This window comes from Syngnathoides biaculeatus, chromosome 7, assembly GCF_019802595.1.
Source record: "Syngnathoides biaculeatus isolate LvHL_M chromosome 7, ASM1980259v1, whole genome shotgun sequence".
Lineage (NCBI taxonomy): Eukaryota > Metazoa > Chordata > Actinopteri > Syngnathiformes > Syngnathidae > Syngnathoides > Syngnathoides biaculeatus.
Window position 1 is genome coordinate 4,445,835 of NC_084646.1, and position 17,168 is coordinate 4,463,002.

The following is a 17,168-nucleotide window of genomic DNA, read 5'->3' on the forward strand; positions in this document are numbered from 1 at the left end:
GACGTTTGGCCAATCGGCGAAGACCACGCGTTCGCTTGATACACACCCTAAAGAATGATGCGTTTAGGGAACGCTTCACGTACATCTTAAGAGTCACAATCACAATGACGACCAAATCGTTATTACTTTATACATCAATACACGTTGGTAATTGTGTGAATAATAATCTGCCGCTATACATAAAAAACATCCATCCGCAAATTTAATATAGTACACAGTAAACCAACATGTTTACAATTTAAACTCCAAGCCAACCATCAAAACCTCCAGCATTTAAATGTGACCACAATTATGCCTTTATTTATTTATTAGGACACTGAGCATGTATTATTCGTATTGGGTTTCAAGATGAATATTAAAAAAAATACAGAAATAGGGTTTGTCTTTTTAATTGTTTTCACATTATGTAGAATTCAACACATCAAAGAGCAAAACCACGTGACAAAAACAATAAGCAAATGCGAAGTGCTGAAAAATATACAAAAACGACATGGTCGCATTTAAAAGTATCCTTCCATCCATTTCCATGCTTATCCTCACAACTTTTTGACATGATATAGTCTCGTGTTGCTTACATGGTAACGATTCAGTTCTTGGTCATTTTAACACCGCGGGTCACTTGCCCCACTTCGATGTCATAACGCTGAAATCGTGACGTTTCAACAGAAAAAAAAAATAGTGCAACATTAAAAAGTGGGTAGGGGGTGGCTGGACATCGAACTACTGCGCTGAAGCCTTGGGGAGTGTTTACGACTTAATAATTTAAATCAATCCTATCCTACTAGTATTTGCTTATATGTCACGATGTGTGGTGATAAAAGATCACGACAACAAAGCCAACGGTGTCCTAACACTTTTGCACAGTGGAGGAAATAATTATTTAATCCCCTGCCGAATTTGTAAATTTGCTCCATAGCAAAAGGAATTAATTTATGGTTATTTCTTTATGATGGTCGTACATGACAGTATCATCCAAAATTGCTGAAGCTTCAACTGAAGAAGGTTGGAGGATGGCAAAAAAAATGTCACATCGACAAAGACAGTCTTCACACTCAGAATCATAATTCCAAAAAAAATAATTGTGCAAGTTTTGTTTCAGCCCTCCCCAAATCACACAAGTTAAAGAAAATACATTCACGTATGGTGCACAGTAGTTTCATTAGCTTTTTTCACAAATTTTGCAAAGCTTTGGGAACACATTTTTTAAATCGTCTCTTATGATTTATCTTCTAAATACATAATATACTGGTCAGTGAAAAATATTACATGCCTTAGTTTTACATTGTGCCAGTTTTCAATTAACCGACAATAGAAAGTATGTACTCATACTTTGTACTTTATAACTGAACTTAGAAATCAGTTATTTTACTTCTCTTCTTTTTTGTTTTTTATACAAGGAGTATAGAAGTAAATATGTACCACCAGGATTTGAATTAGAAATGCCACAGAAAAGGGGATTTGAATTTGAAATGTCAAGTGATCACATTTTCAATAGTTGCTCCAATTCAGTCTGAAATTCACTACCAGGCAGGGTTACTTCAGGTCAGAACTGAACACCCAGCCAATCTTTCTTAGTCACATGACGTCACTAATAAGAAAGCGTAACTGGCTGTTTGGTTCCGACCTGAATTCACCCTGCCTGGTGGGAGACGGTGAATTTTAGACAGCGAATTGTAGCCGGTTGAATTGTCAACATTGAAAAGTTACACTGAAATACAACTATTGAAAACGTGATCACTTTACATTCCAAATTCAAATCCTGGTGGTACCTATTTACTTCCATAAAGAAGTGGCGCCTTGAGTTACAAGTGCTTAACTTACACGTTTTTCAAGATCCGAGCCGCTAGTTTGCCTTTGCAATAAGACCACAAATTTGAGCTGTGAACGTGCTTCGGACGCCCACCGCTAGACGACTGCAGCACACTCACAAAGTCCGTCCGCTATCAATTCACATTGGTTTCCTTGGAGTGGAAGGAGACTTAATAGTTGGTGATGAGGTACGTGTTTTGAGTTTGTGGTAATCCATCCATCCATTTTCTTTGCCACTTATCCTCACGAGCGTCGCGGTGAGTGCTGAAGCCTATCCCAGCTGTCAAAAGGCATCAGGCGGGGTGCACCCTGAACTGGTTGCCAGCCAATCACAGAGCACATCGAGACAAACAGCCGCACTCACTATCACACCTTGGGGCAATTTAGAGTGTCCAATTAATGTTTTTGGGTTGTGAGAGGAAACCGGAGTGCCCGGAGAAAACCCACGCAGGCACGGGGCTGGGATCGAACCCGGGTCCTCAGAACTGTGAGGCTACCAGCCGTGCCGCCATGTGGTAATTAAGGAGGCTAATAAAACTCGTACTTCAAAGCACCACTGTACTTTAGTACAAGTACTGAGATTGTGTACTTTTGGCCACCTTTGTGTAAATAATCGATACTTAAAATTTTTGATATATATAATTATTTCCCCCACTGTAGTCAACCGCGTGGTGTTGCTCATCCCCAGCAAGCGGCAGCGGCACGTCCTCTTACGCCGCCGCGCCGCCGTCGTGCGACGGCGCTCGGTTCCGCCCGCCTCACACAGGAAGTGCTCTCGTTGTCCAACCTCGCGCAAGTGACCCGGCTCGACACGCGTGCCGTGTTTTGCACCTGCGGGGGAGTGGAAACGCACACCCCCTCCACACGTCTCCCTCGTTTGTTTCTAAGGAAGGAAGAAGTTGATCCGCTGGGGGATGGACTTGCACCCTTGGGCCGAGAACAGTCTCTCCTCCTTGGGGATGTACAGCATGGCCTTGGCCACCTCGTCCAGCGTGGCCTCGTCCGTCTCCAGGCCTCGTGCGGCGAAGGCGTCCTTCGCGCATCGCTTGACGTGGCGGTACTCCAGCGGCAGGAAGGGCACGAAGAAGTCGATCAGGTGGGCGGACATCAGCTCGCTCTTGGCGAAACCGCCTGGGAGAAGGTGGAAATAAGGTCCGTAAATACTTCCGATAACGACGACCGGAACCAAAGCTGCGAGCGTGGCAAATTCGCAAAATGATTATCCGAATACCCCTTTTTGCTCCAAAATGTATTTATTTACGACAACTAATGTAACTCGATCTATCTGCAGTTTAGTAACGCTGACAGTAATAAATTTTCTTCTACTCGATCACAGGCGTCAAACTCAAGGCCCGGGGGCCAGATCCGGCCCGCCACGTGATTTTATGTGGCCCACAAAGAAAAATGTAGTGTTTCAAAAGCTGTGATCCGTTTCAAATTTCAAGTTGTCATACATCAGGAAAAATAGCCGTGAGATATTACAAGGATTTTTTTTTTGGTTACCCATAACTGAAAAATCCTTCACACTTCATTACTGATTCCAAAACTGCAGGAATTCCCGGCCGACAGAGCGCACCTGGTTATAAGCCTCACCCAGTACATTTGCAAAGGAAATACTATTTGGTCCATACATATGCCGCAGATGTGTAAAAGTCGCAAGTCCCCACATTGAAACACGAGATATGTACAAAGAAAGATGGTACACAGAAAATGCTAGCGCCGCACTAACAGGGCCGGTTAACAAAAAAAACCATACCGGTAAAAATCACTGAGGCACGGCAGTAACACGCTAGCGCAGCGCTAACAGGGCCGCACCGGTAAAAGTCACGTCCTCGGCACATATATTCCACCGGTCTCAGTCTTACCTTTTCCGCACGAGCGCCCCCTTGCGGCCGTTAAAAAAAGCACTAATTAGCAGCATCACCGCATAAATTGCAGGGTTGAAAGCGTGTGAAAAAAGTAGTAGTAGTTCATGAATGTTGTTTGTTTACTATTTTTAATCGATTCACATTCATTAATGGCCCTCTGATGGAAACTGGAAATAGAAATCTGGCACGTGAAAATTAATCATTTTGGTTAGTTTTGGAGCATGTGAAGGAATGCCTAAACTTTTTAGATCCACTCTACAAAAAGAGTTGAGACTTGCTCAAGAGAAGGATTTCTGCTTACCATGAGCCTCCATTGTTTCTGCTCGTAGTCGGTGTTCCAGATCCTCCATCCCGATGTCCTCTCGGTTCTGACCCGAGTGCCAAAAGTCCAACGCGACGTCGTTGATTGTCGCTCCTCCGATGTTACTGCAGGGTGTACGAGAAAACAAGGTTAGCTATCTAGATTAGTGCCAGTCCCGACATTCTATGATAAAAAGAAAATACATCTTTGGTATTTTTATTACCATAATTCCCGGCCTACAGAGCGCACCTGGTTATAAGCCTCACCCAGTACATTTGTAAAGGAAATACCATTTGCCACATACTGTCATCAGCAAGACTTGGCCACTGCCAAGAGGGGCGTGGCCACGCCACAGCACATTGGGACTGTCATTGACCCCTCTGTACAGGGCACTTAACCACGCCTCCTGACGTGACGTCACGCCACGTGCGCAAACAGTAAAAATGGAAAATACAATACAATACATTCTGAACTGAGACAGACTCCATGCTTCTGATTTCATTCAAATCAACGATATATCATAGATTCTAAATACAATACATTCTTAACTGAGAGAGACGTCATGCTTCTGATTTCATTCACACGTAGCAATGTTATGCTAGCGGAGAACGTCTCATTCATTTATACGAGACGTGTATTAAAAATCAAATATAGGGCATATCTTCGTGCAAACACAGTCTGGTTAAGCTTCGGCCGCGAGCCAGCAAGAAATCGATGTTTGTGCAGTCCGATCATCGCTAAATATCGCTCAACAAAGAATAAGTGTGGCAATCGTTCACACGTAGCGGTGTTAGGCTAGCGGAGAACGTCTCATTCATTTATACGAGACGTGTATTAAAAATCAAATTTAGGGCATATCTTCGTGCAAACACCGTCTGGTTAAGCTTCTGGCCGCGAGCCAGCAAGAAATCGATGTTTGTGCAGTCCGATCATCGCTAAATATCGCTCAACAAAGAATAAGTGTGGCAATCGTTCACACGCAGCAGTGTTATGCTAGCGGAGAACTTCGAATTCATTAATACGAGACATGTATTGAAAATCAAATATAGGGCATACCTTCGTGCAAACATATGTGTTCCGGTTGATATTAGATGGATTTAGTTGATGATGCAGTCTTCCACAAAGTTTTATCCATCGGAGGCATTTTTCGTACTGGGTCTTCGGTTTTGGAAAGGGTACGAATTGAACTCCACCAACTAGCCTTTCAGGACACCTGTCGTCACTATTACAAAGTCCGTGACTACACCTCTTAACCATATTTTTTGTTAAATAACCCAAATACGCGATAAAACGCTAACTAAACCTATACTGGACCATGCAATGTTGTCTGAGAAAATGGCGGGAGCAAAAACGGGCTTTGGTTTATGCAGATCTCTGGCCTCTGATTGGTCAGTGACGCGGATTGCGCAATATCCACGGAGGGGTCAATTAGACAGGCATTTAACTTGGGAGTTTTTGTCACTGGCGTTTGCCAGTTCATTGCTTTGTGTTAGTGAGTTGCATTCACTGCCTGTGGGACTTTCCGCTCTGCATGTAAGTTAGGGGAACCCTAGCCTAGCATTTCTGTACCTCTGCCTTGTCGGACTGCTACAACCGTGTATGAGCCACTTTCCGGAATAAACTACATTGAACAATATGCCTCTGCCTCGCAGTCCTGCATTTGGGTCCACCCCCGTACCGGAGGGGTGACACATACATACGTCACAGCTGTGTAAAAGTCGCAAGTGCCCACATCGAAACACGAGATATTTCCAAAGAAAGACGGTAAACAGAGAGTTTAACTAGCGCTAATGCTAATGTTAGCGCCGGGCTAACACTAGAGCCATGCTGACAGGGCGTGTTAAAAAAAAAAAAAAACATACCGGTAAAAATCATTAAGACACTGCAGTAACACGCGAGCGGACCGCTAACAGGCCGAGACCGGTAAAAGTCACTTCCTTGGCACATATATTCCACCGGTCTCACTCTTAGCTTTTCCGCTCGAGTGCCACCTTGCGGCCGTCAGAAAAAATGCACTAATTCGCCGCATCACCGCATCAACCGCAGGGCTGAAAGCGCCTGGAAAAAAAGTCGCGATTTATAGGGTGGAAATTACGGTAATATTTTGACAGTAACTTTAAAAACGACTTTGGCTAATCTCATTATGTCAGTCCAGTTAATAAAGATTTTACGAACACTGTCTCGTTCAATGACTTGCTGTGAGAAGAAAAAAATAAGAGTTGTAGCTGACCTGAGGAAGAGGAAGATGGCCTTGCGGTAGTTGACCCCATCCACGTTGTCGTAGTGCGCCATGTACGGCTTGATGGCGTCGATGAGGCCCGGGTGCAGCTTCTCGGCCTCGTCGAATATGAACAGCGTCTGGGAACATCGCAGGACCGTGTCCCGGATCGCCTCCTTCAGTTGACTCTGTTGAGCGCGACAAATTCATTCCAGTTGTAGGATTACCAATGCTTAATATTTTGCATCCGTTTTCAGTAGCGCTTATCCTCATTTGCAGCCTATGGGAGGCGACTTTGGGCAGGAGGCGGGGTTGCACCCTGAACTGGTCGCCAGTCAATCGTAGGGCACACATGGAACTAGCATTCACTCTCATCCACGTCGAAGGCTAATTTAGTCTTTGGTGAACCAAACGGGGAAGTTTTTGATCGCGGGGTGAAACCCGGAGACGGTGGCCAAAAGTGGAGCTGTGTGAGGAAACTGTAAGGAAGATGTCGTAAAACCGCATTGCGTTATTAGAACCGGTTGAAAAGTGTGTTCCACCATCATTTTGATTAAAAGATACAGAATCTGAGGTCCCGGGTTCAATCCATGACCCGCCTTTGATGAGTTTTGCATGCTCTCCCCGTGCCTGCGTTGGTCCGGGGACTCCGGTTTCCTCCCACATCCCCCCAAAAAATGCAACATTAGTCAGACACTCTAAATTGCCCCGAGGTGTGATTGTGGGTGCGACTGTTGTCTCTCTCAATGTGCAATGTGTGTGAAAAAGACGTTACTTGGATGGCAGCATCTGATTGTGAGTTGTCTCGTTGTGCCTTGCGATTGGCTGGCAACCAGTTCAGGGCGCGCCCCGCCTCCTGCCCGTTGACAGCTGGGATAGGCTGCAGCGCTCCCGCGACCCTCGTGAGGATAAGCGGCAAATAAAATGGATGGACGGATACAGAATCACGATCCTTGCGAGTGATAGGTCAATACAGGAGCTCGTTTGAGTTTGAACTTTCCACTTCACCTCTGGAGTAATCGTGATCCGGTATCGTTATGAAATGCTAACACAGCGATTGTGTAACGTTTGTACACATTTGAATGGCTGTCGGAGCGGTTCTGGTCCAGCTGGGCCGACGCCAGCTTCCCAAACAAGAAAAAAAAAAAGCCTCCGTGTTTGACTTGGACTTGGTTATCATTCAACTTTCGATAAAATATCCAAATTGAGCAAGGACTCGATCGGCACGTCCTTGGCGCCGAGCCCCTCACCTTGTACGTGTCCACCATCCTCGCGTGGTGAAAGTGGAACGGCGCGATGAACAGCCGCACGCACTCGCTCTTCACCCCGTCGCGGTAAAGGTTATCCGCGACCATGCGGGCCACGAAGTTCTTCCCGGTGCCCGACCAGCCGTGGAAGGAGAGCGTCAGGGGCTTGTTGGACTCCGGGTTGTTGATAAAACCCTGGATTGCTTTCAGAACCACGGACTGGGCCAGGTGCTGCCCGTGGAGCTTGCTCTGAAGGTCTTGAGCCAAACCTACAAAAAGGGACATCAAAACCAATCAAGAGAAACTCGAAGCAGCGCAGATTTATTACACAATATGAAGATTTTAGTAAAAATATTACTTGGGTCTTTTGTTTGCCAGTTGTCGTAATCTCCTCTCTTTTTAATAATAATAATTTAAAAAAAAAAGTAAAATCATGACTAAACTCCTTAACATGCACCTTGACTCAACCAATGCTAGATGCATTTCATATGTGGGATTTTCTTCAAAGCAAATAATTATAAATACAAATTTAAAAAAATGCATATAGATATACATAAATTGTATATACATTGAACATATCTGAAGTTGAAGCCACAAGTTTACATACGCTGCAAAAAATTATTTCCCTTTTTTGTCACACTGAAGTCAAATCTACGGAAGTGTATTGGTGTCACACACACACACACACACACACACATCAGTTTTTCTGGTTAATTTTTTGTTTTTCGGGCTATTTTTTTCTGTTTTTAGGACTAATATTTCCCTCCCTGTTTTTCAGACATTTTTTTTCTCCCCGTTTTTCAGGCTATATATTCTGTTTTTAGGACTGATATCCCCCCCGCCGTTTTTCCAGACTATTTCTTTTCCGTTTTTAGGACTAATATTTTCCCCCCTGTTTTTCTAAACAAATTTTTTTCCCCCGTTTTTCCTGACTATTTTTTTTTTTCATTTTTCAGACATTTTTTTCTTCGGGTTTTTCTATTTTTTTTTTCTCCATTTTTCAGACTACTTTTTTTACTCAGTTTTTTGGGGCTAATTTTTTCTGTTTTCTAGCAATTTATTTTTTGTTCTTAGGACTAATATTTTCCTCCCTGTTCTTCAGACAAATTTTTTCAGTTTTCCGGACTAATTTTTTTTCCCTCCATAATCTTAGGCAATTTTTCCCCTCCCCCCGTATTTTGAGGAATTTTTTCCCCCCCGGAGTTATCTGAACACATCAAAACTGTGAATAACAAGCGACTCTTGGCGGACCCCGTAATAAGGTTAGCCATGTTATTTACTTTGATCAAATTTTCTTTTGATATGGGATGAAGACACTGAGAGATATGTTTGTATTTGAGTTACATAAATTGTATCGTTGTTGCAATATATGCACTTTTCATTACAATATCTATTTTAGAACATAGGCATGACACTTGACCTTTAAACCCAAGCAACATTGCAGTAAAGAATAACGACTTGAAAAAAATGTGGAGGTGTACCAGTGATGTTGTTGGTCACCCTGCAGTCGCCGGTCTCGCAGCACTGGCCCAGGCTGCAGTACCAGCGGTACAGCAGGTTCGTGGAGTCCTGGACAAAACCGGCCCACACGTCCCTCGCAGGAACTGCCCACACGCACGCGAGACAAGCGTCAGGTCGTGATGGAACGAACCCCTCAGCGGTTCTTACCTTGCTGCGTCGCATCGTCCAGGTGGGGCTGACACTCGCCCTCCCAAATGTTGCAGTAAATGTAGTTGAAGTAGTACGAGGACACGTTGGACAGCGAGTCCAGCTGGAAGATGTGAGCGTGCGCGGTCGGGGCCAGCAGCAGGAGCGGCACGAGCGGCGACACGAGGCGGGCTAACATGAGGGAAGAGGCCGGGGAAGCTCTCGATACTACCGGAGGGGTTGCCTCGAACGAGGACGTGCCATCAGTTAGCTCGCTGCTAGGCTAACACTAGGGAGGGAGAAGCGCAAGCGATTGAAAGACCGGAAGTGGCGGCGATGACGAAGCCCCGCCCACCTACAAATACACGTTTTGTCTTTTTTTTTTTTACTTCGTCAGATCACAGACCTTAAAATACAAGCACAGCGCCTACGTCATTGAGGGATAGACCCCGGGACGTCATACTTTCAGCGGCAGACATTTTGGACTCCCAACACTGATCGCCCACACACCAAATTCGGTTTCACCAAGCTTCGTCTACTAGCAACAGACGTGCCAAATTGAACCCACGAAGACAAAATTCAATGCAAATCTTTTATTAATTTCATACATCGGTTAAATGCGCTCACCCCAAAAAAAAAAGTTGAACTCAGCGGGCCACTGGTTCAGAATCAAGTGATTGGGTTTGCCCTTATTGGTAGTTCCAGCCATGTCTCAAGTGCACCATCACTTAATGTCAATTGCCACAATTCATGCAGTATATTAATATTTTGACAGCCATTACAACTTAGAAAATGTTTATGCACTGGAAATTTAGACAGCAGTCCATCAGATTGCACAAAAGTGAGGCATGATACTAGTGTCAACCAGACAGCCGGATCGCTGCAAGACAGTGCCATTTTTCAGGTCAAACTTTTCATCCTCTACATACTTGTGTAACTCAATTTCAACTCACTCATCTTTTGTTACTTCTGTTATGACATGCAGACCTCGGCAAGATACAAGCAATTCAAAAGGTCAAATAGCATCCCAAACATCGGCTGTACTATTAGACTGTCAATGTCATTTTTCCCACTGCACAGAAGCATTCATATTAAACATTGCAGTACTGTTTTGTGACTCAATCAACAAAATCTTCCTGAAAATGACTGCACATTAATATAGCAAATGGCTCAAGGAAAGAAATATCTTGAGTTTGTCAAACTCTGAAAGACAATTGCCAATCTCTCTGTAGCGTAGACTCAGTCTTCTCTCGAGCCTCCAGTTCTGATGGACCGGTAGCTCGCAAAAAGATGCAACGAGCACTCCTGGTCTAGCCTGTCAGTAGCTGAAAAAATGGCGAGTGTTGGGACTACGATCCACTTCCATCTGATCACCACGACCACTCTTCAGCTTCAATACCTGGAGCTGAGATGGAAAAACATGACTTGCCACCATGCATTTACACTCAAAAAAAAAAAAAAAAAAATTTTAGCCACAGAGTCAGAAAAGATGGAACGGTATAGATTATAATCAGAGGTCATTTGGCAGAATCTCTTCATCACGCGTAGTAGCTCGTTGCATTATGAAAATGAGGATTGATTAAAAGGAAACATACCAAGGTCAGCCAGGTGACATCCGGTTATCTGTAAACAAGGGTGGAAGAATTCTTATTACACGCGAGGCGGAGTTTTGCTTTCAGCATGCAAGTCGGGTCACTCAGCACCAGATATCCACATTTTAATTCGGGTCAGACATTTGTGACATCACTGAACCCCCGGCCACATTTTTTTTTTTCTGATGACTGGTTCATTGCTCACCTTTGACTCAGCCGTGTTTGCCGGTGGCACCGACGCAAAGGGGCTGGTCTACACCCTGGAGGGACGAGAACAGCCTTCAGCCAAGACACACGCGAGTATTCCCAAAAGGTCATTAGCAAGATGACCTTTCAGCTAGAGCTAATGACTCCATGGTGTAAATTGTCAGCAGCATTGTTGTCATCACAGGTCAGTTGAGAAACAAAGTCATCCAAATTCGGCCTTACCTTGTGTGATATCCTCCACCTTTCTTGGACACCTGCATTAGAAGATTCAATTAGACAAAAATAAAATAAAATGCATTTAACATTACACCTTAACCCAGATCAGAAATGTGTTCATTTCCTCAATGAGATCAGAGACCTGATTCACACTCATCACATCTGACAAATTAGGACCACATTTGCAACCAGCAATGCTCTTGGGTAACTAAAATCTTAGTCTGACATGATAGTCGTGACTTAATTTCACAAAATTGTTCATCTTTAGGTGACAACGGTAACCCTCAAGTTCTGAAGGTCCCGGCCGGGTTCGATCGCCAGCCCCGCCTGCGTGGAGCTCGCGTGTTCTGTCCAGGCATTCTGGTTTCCTCCCACATCCCCAAAACATACAACATTCATTGGACACTAAAGTGCCCCTAGGTGTGACTGTTGTCTATGTGCCCTGCAATTAGCCGGCAACCAGTTCAGGGTATACCCCACCTTCAGCACTGCCCAAAACCCTCGTGAGGATTAGCGGCAAAAGAAAAATGGATAATGTTCATCTTGAAAGGCTGTTATTTGCAAAATGGTTCATGTTACTAAGGCCAAATTATGAAATTCATTTTAAAAATGGATAACTATGGCCATTCATTTTCAAACTAATCACAAATTTTAAAACCAGCCAATTCAAGAAACACCTTTCCAACTGCACTGTGGTACCAGACATGATTTGACTGAATGAGGGGAAAAAAAAAACAAAAACAAAACTGAAAAACAGTCGAGGGTTTGCAAGCATGAGCACCAATTTTAACGCGCAAGCTTTATAAATTCTATTATGAATGAAACATTTCTATTTCATCTATAAATAAAAATGCTATTCTGTTACCGAATGTACACAATACAAATCGTTCATTATTTAGGCGCATACACTTTACCCACAAAATTCAGAGTAAGCTACTAGAAATGAAACTAAATTGATTCAGATTTGTGTCATGGCACACAAGAATGCTTTCATAGCCGGTATAATCACATCCTTTCAAAAAAAAAAAAAGTTTAAATTTCTTGTTTTTGTAAATGATTGAAACGCATGAATTTGACAATTAAGGACATGTCACTCAGCAAATAGACATTTTTTATTTTTCGAGAAATCACACCTGGGTACTTGAGAACCAGCCACCCCCCCCCGGATAGGGTTATTTCAGACAAATCAACCCTTTCCTTTTCAGATTCACCTATTTCTAAATGCGCAGCAAGGAAATATCTAAAAATGTTGTGATGCAACAGTCGTGCGCTACATTGTTCAAGATCTGCAGAAACTCATATCTCTTAATTCTATTTAGACTAGCGCATTTCTGTTACTCAGTACCCAAAATGCATTTATCAGGTTTTAAATGGGGCATTTTAGATAAACCTTCATTTCACGTACCGTAACCAAGCAGTGATTGTTGTTTTCCTCCAACACAGGCCTCACGAAAATCTGGATATAGACAGGAAACAGTTTAACATGCATACTACTATCTCTAAAAGGTAAAATTTACTCAAGTCCAACCAGAGGAAAAACAAAAATCACAGAATAATCACTGAAGTACGAATTGTAATTAAGTAAATATGACAACGTACCATCTTTTGCCACGCTGCCCTTTTACCTTTAAGAAAAATGGAAAATCACAATTAAAATCTAATCTTAGCCATTTGTTGTTAAGATGCTGCGAGGGCCAACATGTCAGCTAGGAGCGAAAGAAACGATCTTCACAGAGTATCCGCTGAACTATGCAGTCATCATTATGTTGAATGTACTAGTAGTTGAATAAACGTGCAAGTTAACGTACCGGCTTGTGAAACTTTGCCCTGAAAAAGAAAAAAAAAAAAAAAAGAAATCAGAATCCAATTTTACCGTTTGTGTGGGTTACAGGCGGTGATGGCCAACATGTCAGATAGGAGCGAAAGAAAAAAATCTTCACAGAGTATCCGCTGAACTATGCAGTCATCACTTCAGCGAGCAAAAAAGATCATTTATGAAAATATTAAAATGCTGACCTGGAATATGTCAGGAAACTCCTGCAATACAAATATGAAATGACGAGTTAAAGCACAATGCAGCAGATTAAAGAAAAAGTAGCAAATTAAAGCACTGTATCAGATAGAATTACTCTTTCACTCTTATTCAGAGAGATTCCCATTTTTTTTCCTTTAAATCATCACGAACAGGTTCCTTCAATACAGCATAAATAAATAAATTGATTACCTTTTAATCAGTCATGTAGGTGATTCATGTGCCATGTGGATCTGCACAATAAAAAGAGACTGTTATAAACCAGCCATGATTATTGCAAAAAGCAATTTATTTGTCCGTGGCTCAGATTTCAACATGGTGGGTTGTTTTTTGTCATCACCCAGCTGGTCAAGAGTAGCAAATAAATGTCATCATGGCAACAAAATTAATGAATCTCTGGGGTGTTGCTGATGTGCCTCTGAAGTCGGGGCAGGCAAAGCACGGCCCATTTAAAACTTACAATATGACAAGCCATCTTGTGCATTTAGAAGCGAGAAAGATTTAACCGCAAAATAGTGAAAGAATTTTTATTGTATGATTGCAACGACCAAAATAAATAAAAAAAAAATACTGGATTTAGTTTGAATTTATGTTACTGTATAAAAGCAGCTAAATCAGGTTAAATTAGTTTTATAAACAATTTTACACAGGTCACTTAAAACTGCAGCCCTTGAGTCAAATATTTGCCCATCCCCCAAAACTTGAGTCACACAGCCCACCTTAGAGAAGCTTAGAAACCACAAATAAAAGCAATACTGACCATTTTAAGTAACTGCATTCTTCTTTGTGGCCACGCCATATCTGCAAATAAACCACAAGTCAAAGCTCTGCACAAAGGTAATCATTTTTTAAAAAAAAAAATTCTATTAACAGAATCTCAGTGTAGAATTAGTCAGAAATCACTTCTGTCCACTACTCTTACAATTAAAATTCGTCACAGATTCAAATTTTTCAGTTAACAAAAAAAAAAAAAAAAAAAAAAAGTTACTTACGGGTGACGTTAGAGGCTTTCTGCATCTCTGAAGAAGTCAAACTGGAAAAAAAAATAAAATGTTTGAGATAAGAAATAGACTTGAAAAAAAATGCTAACTTTAGCAAAACTGCTAACACGACGCTAATAGTTAGCGTAACACGTGGCTGAGCCCATGCTGTCAGGATAGTTGGCGTTTCTTCACATCGATTCAGATGTCCCTACCAACAGTTAATCATCACATAGCAATGGGACCAAATAAAAACAAGGCCTTATTAAAAAAAAAACTGTGCAAAAACAATTAAAAAGGCTACAAAAAGGTGACATGTTAAAACATTTGCACAAGTCACGCGGTGTAGGCCTAGCAAAATGCGCAACGTTCACGACTGAAAAGTCTAACCTACTTTGAATGAAATAATTTCAATTATACGAATTCAAGTAAGTGATTATTAAGGACGAAAACATAAGCGACATGACAAGAAAGTTGAATATTAGATTGAAAAGTGGACTGGACCAACTCACTTACCCAAGCCAAACGGAAGACTGAGACCGAATAAAGGGAGGAAGACCATTTTATAGCCAGCCTCGCGCTCTCCCGCGTGGGATGATGGGAAAAATTCAGCGGCCAATGAGTACTTGCGTTGCGAGATTTGATAAATAAAACTCTTTCGCTCAAGTCAAAATGTTATAACTCTCCCCAAAATGTATGCTACTTCCATAAAAATACGCCTTGCAACAAACTTAGCAATACTAAAATGTATCCATGATGACAACTCCACGTACAAAAAATGCGTCCCCAACGGACTTTTGGGGCCTTAGTTGAGGTTTAAAAAAACTTAGCTTTAAAACATCATTTATTTATTTTTCTAAAAATGATAGTTAAAAACATCGACTAGTTTACCAATTTTTTACCTTTAGTCTACCAAACAAGCGATATGTTGAGTAGATCCGCTAGCGTACAATACCACTACGGCTAACCGACATGTCTACATAGTCGCCATGTTGGTAGGGGCGACAAACACCGCACGGACGTAAAATAAAGTCATCGCTCAATTCCCAACCGATTTTCTCGAGATCCCCCGTTTGTGCCATTATTACAGAAATGTATTTGCTAATCTAAAAAATACTCCCTTGTCGTGGTTGTACGATATTGTGTATAACCCGTATGGAGAAAAAAAAAAAAAAAACGTGTCAGCATCCTTCTTTTTGCTTCCTTGCCGTCCACACACGACGTCCCTAGCTTAGCGCCGCCGTAGGAAAATAACCGTAAAGCGACTTGGCCTATTTTCCTATTCATATTTTTAAGTCACTCCACCGTACTAAAAAGACATGTGCTTTGACGCGTTTGTCTGCAAGGTTGCATGACCGACCGCTGCAAGCCGATTTTATCAATGAAGATGTCTTTTAGTGATTTGATTAATAGCATCCTTGGACACATAAAAAGATGTCGTTGTCGGCAGGATTCGAACCTGCGCGGGGAGACCCCAATGGATTTCTAGTCCATCGCCTTAACCACTCGGCCACGACAACTACGTACGCGTCATATTAATTTCTCTCCTTTTGTAGTTCCTCTAATATTGCTTGTCATTGCAGTGAATTAAATCCTTCACCCCAAAACCGGGCTTTACATAGAAGATTACAGAAACAAATGTTCTTTGGAATTTTCACGTGGAACTTGTTTATTATTGTATTTCATCCACTGCATTTTTTTTCAAATCCAGCATCTGTCACTGTAAATTAGGAATGTTGAACATTTTTGGAATAACAAAATTTAAGATGAAGAGAAAAACATCCCTCGTGTTGCTGCCAATTTAGGATACGGAGGGAACCTAAAAAAAAAAACCCAAAAACTGGAGCAGCACCGCAAAAAATAAAGACAGGAGCAAAGTTCCTATCTTTTTTTTTTGCGGGTTGTTTGCAATATCCTCCTCTCAGCAATGAGATGCGTATGAGCGCGTAAAAACTGAAAACCGTCACTATGAAAAAAAGGGGTCTGGAAGAACAAAAAGTCACAATCATTTGTTCATATATGCCTTCGGGTTACACTGAATTAATTGGATTGTTCTGTCTTTTCGTCTTTGCTGATAACCTTTTCGAATGCATAAATATATTTCCGCGGGTCTGTTCGGACGCTATGGCCTTGGCGGACCTCAGCCGTGTCCCGCGATGAAGAAAAGGACCAAACTAACTTGAAATGAGAGCAGAGCGTCACATGTGATCATTAGATGCGTCCTTAAAATTTCATTATACTCAAATATTTTACACTATTGCCAGAAAGAAAATAATAAAAAAAAAGAATATATGCATCATATGTATATCTATATTTGAACAAGTTATAACTAGATGCAGGCAAGCAGAGAACGTCTTCCCCGCCTAGTTAAGGTTCATCCATTCCACCACCACCACCATCATCATCATCATCATCATCACCACCATAAGGCTGCCATAGTCTTGGGGGGGCTTTCTTCGGTCACCTGATTCCCTGAGATGTCAAGCTCTGTTTTACGCGTGAAAAGGTTATTATTATTATTATTCAGTTTCAACACCCTTGAGGAAGGGAGTGGCCCGGCAGCGGCGGAACGCTGCTGAGAACTGGCGGCCGCACTGTCAAGGAGTAAAACGTTACAAATTGTCTCGGAACTTTTTAGGTGCTTTCCATTTGGTATCATTCGTTTCCGTCGTCGTACAGTCGGATGGAAATCTGCGTACGTGACGCCGTCGGTGGTCAGTCGGTCCAGGGCTCGGCAAACGAGTGGGCAAATGAGTTCTTATGAAGACTCTGCAGTGCGTTCAATCTTAATGCATGAAGTGGAGGACGGGGGGGAGGTGCGGATGGGTCGCTCCTCTCAAGGTCGAGGAGAGGCTAGTCTCTTTAATAGAGGCTCGTCGTACACCCAGCACTCGCCATCCTCGTGGAATAGCTGTAGACACACACACACGGAAACAACACTGGATGATGATTCTGGATGAGGCTATAGAGCTCGTGCAGGAGACGTGACCATTTTCAGGGCGCCATATTGCAGGTCAAAAAGAGCTGCTCGACAGTGTGGGGGACATTGAA

General features: G+C 42.5%; 2 protein-coding genes, 1 long non-coding RNA gene and 6 other non-coding genes across 12 annotated transcripts in view; all 9 read right to left on the reverse strand.

Annotated features, from left to right (window-relative positions):
* Positions 1-252: 252 nt before the first annotated feature.
* tor3a (torsin family 3, member A) lies at positions 253-9,436 on the reverse strand. The gene is made up of 6 exons (XM_061825685.1): positions 9,112-9,436; positions 8,925-9,047; positions 7,447-7,712; positions 6,209-6,384; positions 3,979-4,103; positions 253-2,940 (listed from the first exon to the last, which is right to left on the reverse strand). Exons 1-6 carry the CDS (start codon positions 9,287-9,289, stop codon positions 2,693-2,695), a joined length of 1,116 nt encoding a protein of 371 aa, XP_061681669.1. The 5' UTR covers positions 9,290-9,436; the 3' UTR covers positions 253-2,692.
* Positions 9,437-9,710: 274 nt separating this feature from the next.
* On the reverse strand, positions 9,711-14,867 carry LOC133503760 (uncharacterized). 2 transcript variants are annotated; one of them, XR_009795829.1, is made up of 12 exons: positions 14,634-14,867; positions 14,130-14,170; positions 13,898-13,938; positions 13,330-13,370; positions 13,122-13,142; positions 12,914-12,932; positions 12,705-12,730; positions 12,511-12,561; positions 11,112-11,143; positions 10,888-10,942; positions 10,686-10,713; positions 9,711-10,489 (listed from the first exon to the last, which is right to left on the reverse strand). It is a non-coding gene; the product is annotated as an uncharacterized LOC133503760 (long non-coding RNA). The 2 variants fall into 2 exon arrangements; XR_009795828.1 differs by having other exon boundaries at positions 9,711-10,495; positions 14,634-14,858.
* On the reverse strand, positions 12,800-12,875 carry LOC133504163 (small nucleolar RNA snR60/Z15/Z230/Z193/J17). The gene has a single exon (XR_009795919.1). It is a non-coding gene; the product is annotated as a small nucleolar RNA snR60/Z15/Z230/Z193/J17 (small nucleolar RNA).
* LOC133504164 (small nucleolar RNA snR60/Z15/Z230/Z193/J17) lies at positions 13,003-13,084 on the reverse strand. Its single transcript, XR_009795920.1, has one exon. It is a non-coding gene; the product is annotated as a small nucleolar RNA snR60/Z15/Z230/Z193/J17 (small nucleolar RNA).
* LOC133504160 (small nucleolar RNA SNORD79) lies at positions 13,214-13,294 on the reverse strand. The gene has a single exon (XR_009795916.1). It is a non-coding gene; the product is annotated as a small nucleolar RNA SNORD79 (small nucleolar RNA).
* LOC133504167 (small nucleolar RNA SNORD75) lies at positions 14,011-14,080 on the reverse strand. The gene has a single exon (XR_009795922.1). It is a non-coding gene; the product is annotated as a small nucleolar RNA SNORD75 (small nucleolar RNA).
* Positions 14,280-14,360, reverse strand: LOC133504162 (small nucleolar RNA SNORD74). Its single transcript, XR_009795918.1, has one exon. It is a non-coding gene; the product is annotated as a small nucleolar RNA SNORD74 (small nucleolar RNA).
* A 688-nt stretch (positions 14,868-15,555) lies between the features above and the next one.
* Positions 15,556-15,637, reverse strand: trnas-aga (transfer RNA serine (anticodon AGA)). The gene has a single exon. It is a non-coding gene; the product is annotated as a tRNA-Ser (tRNA).
* Positions 15,638-15,723: 86 nt separating this feature from the next.
* The window catches only part of osbpl9 (oxysterol binding protein-like 9), a 37,286-nt gene continuing 35,841 nt past the window's right edge, over positions 15,724-17,168 (reverse strand). For all 3 annotated transcript variants that reach the window (XM_061825237.1, XM_061825236.1, XM_061825238.1), the window contains one exon: positions 15,724-17,028. In XM_061825237.1, the coding sequence (XP_061681221.1) occupies positions 16,954-17,028 (75 nt within the window). In that variant the 3' untranslated portion in view covers positions 15,724-16,953. The remainder of the gene's footprint in view (positions 17,029-17,168) is intronic.

Bases quoted from the DNA above. Each gene is read 5' to 3' on its own strand.
- tor3a (XM_061825685.1), bottom strand. From the start codon at position 9,289: ATGTTAGCCCGCCTCGTGTCGCCGCTCGTGCCGCTCCTGCTGCTGGCC. The intron at 7,713-8,924 runs GTACACCTCCAC...CCCTTTTTGTAG, and splicing joins GGTGACCAACAACATCACTG to GTTTGGCTCAAGACCTTCAG. The intron at 4,104-6,208 runs GTCAGCTACAAC...TACACCCTGCAG, and splicing joins GCCATCTTCCTCTTCCTCAG to TAACATCGGAGGAGCGACAA.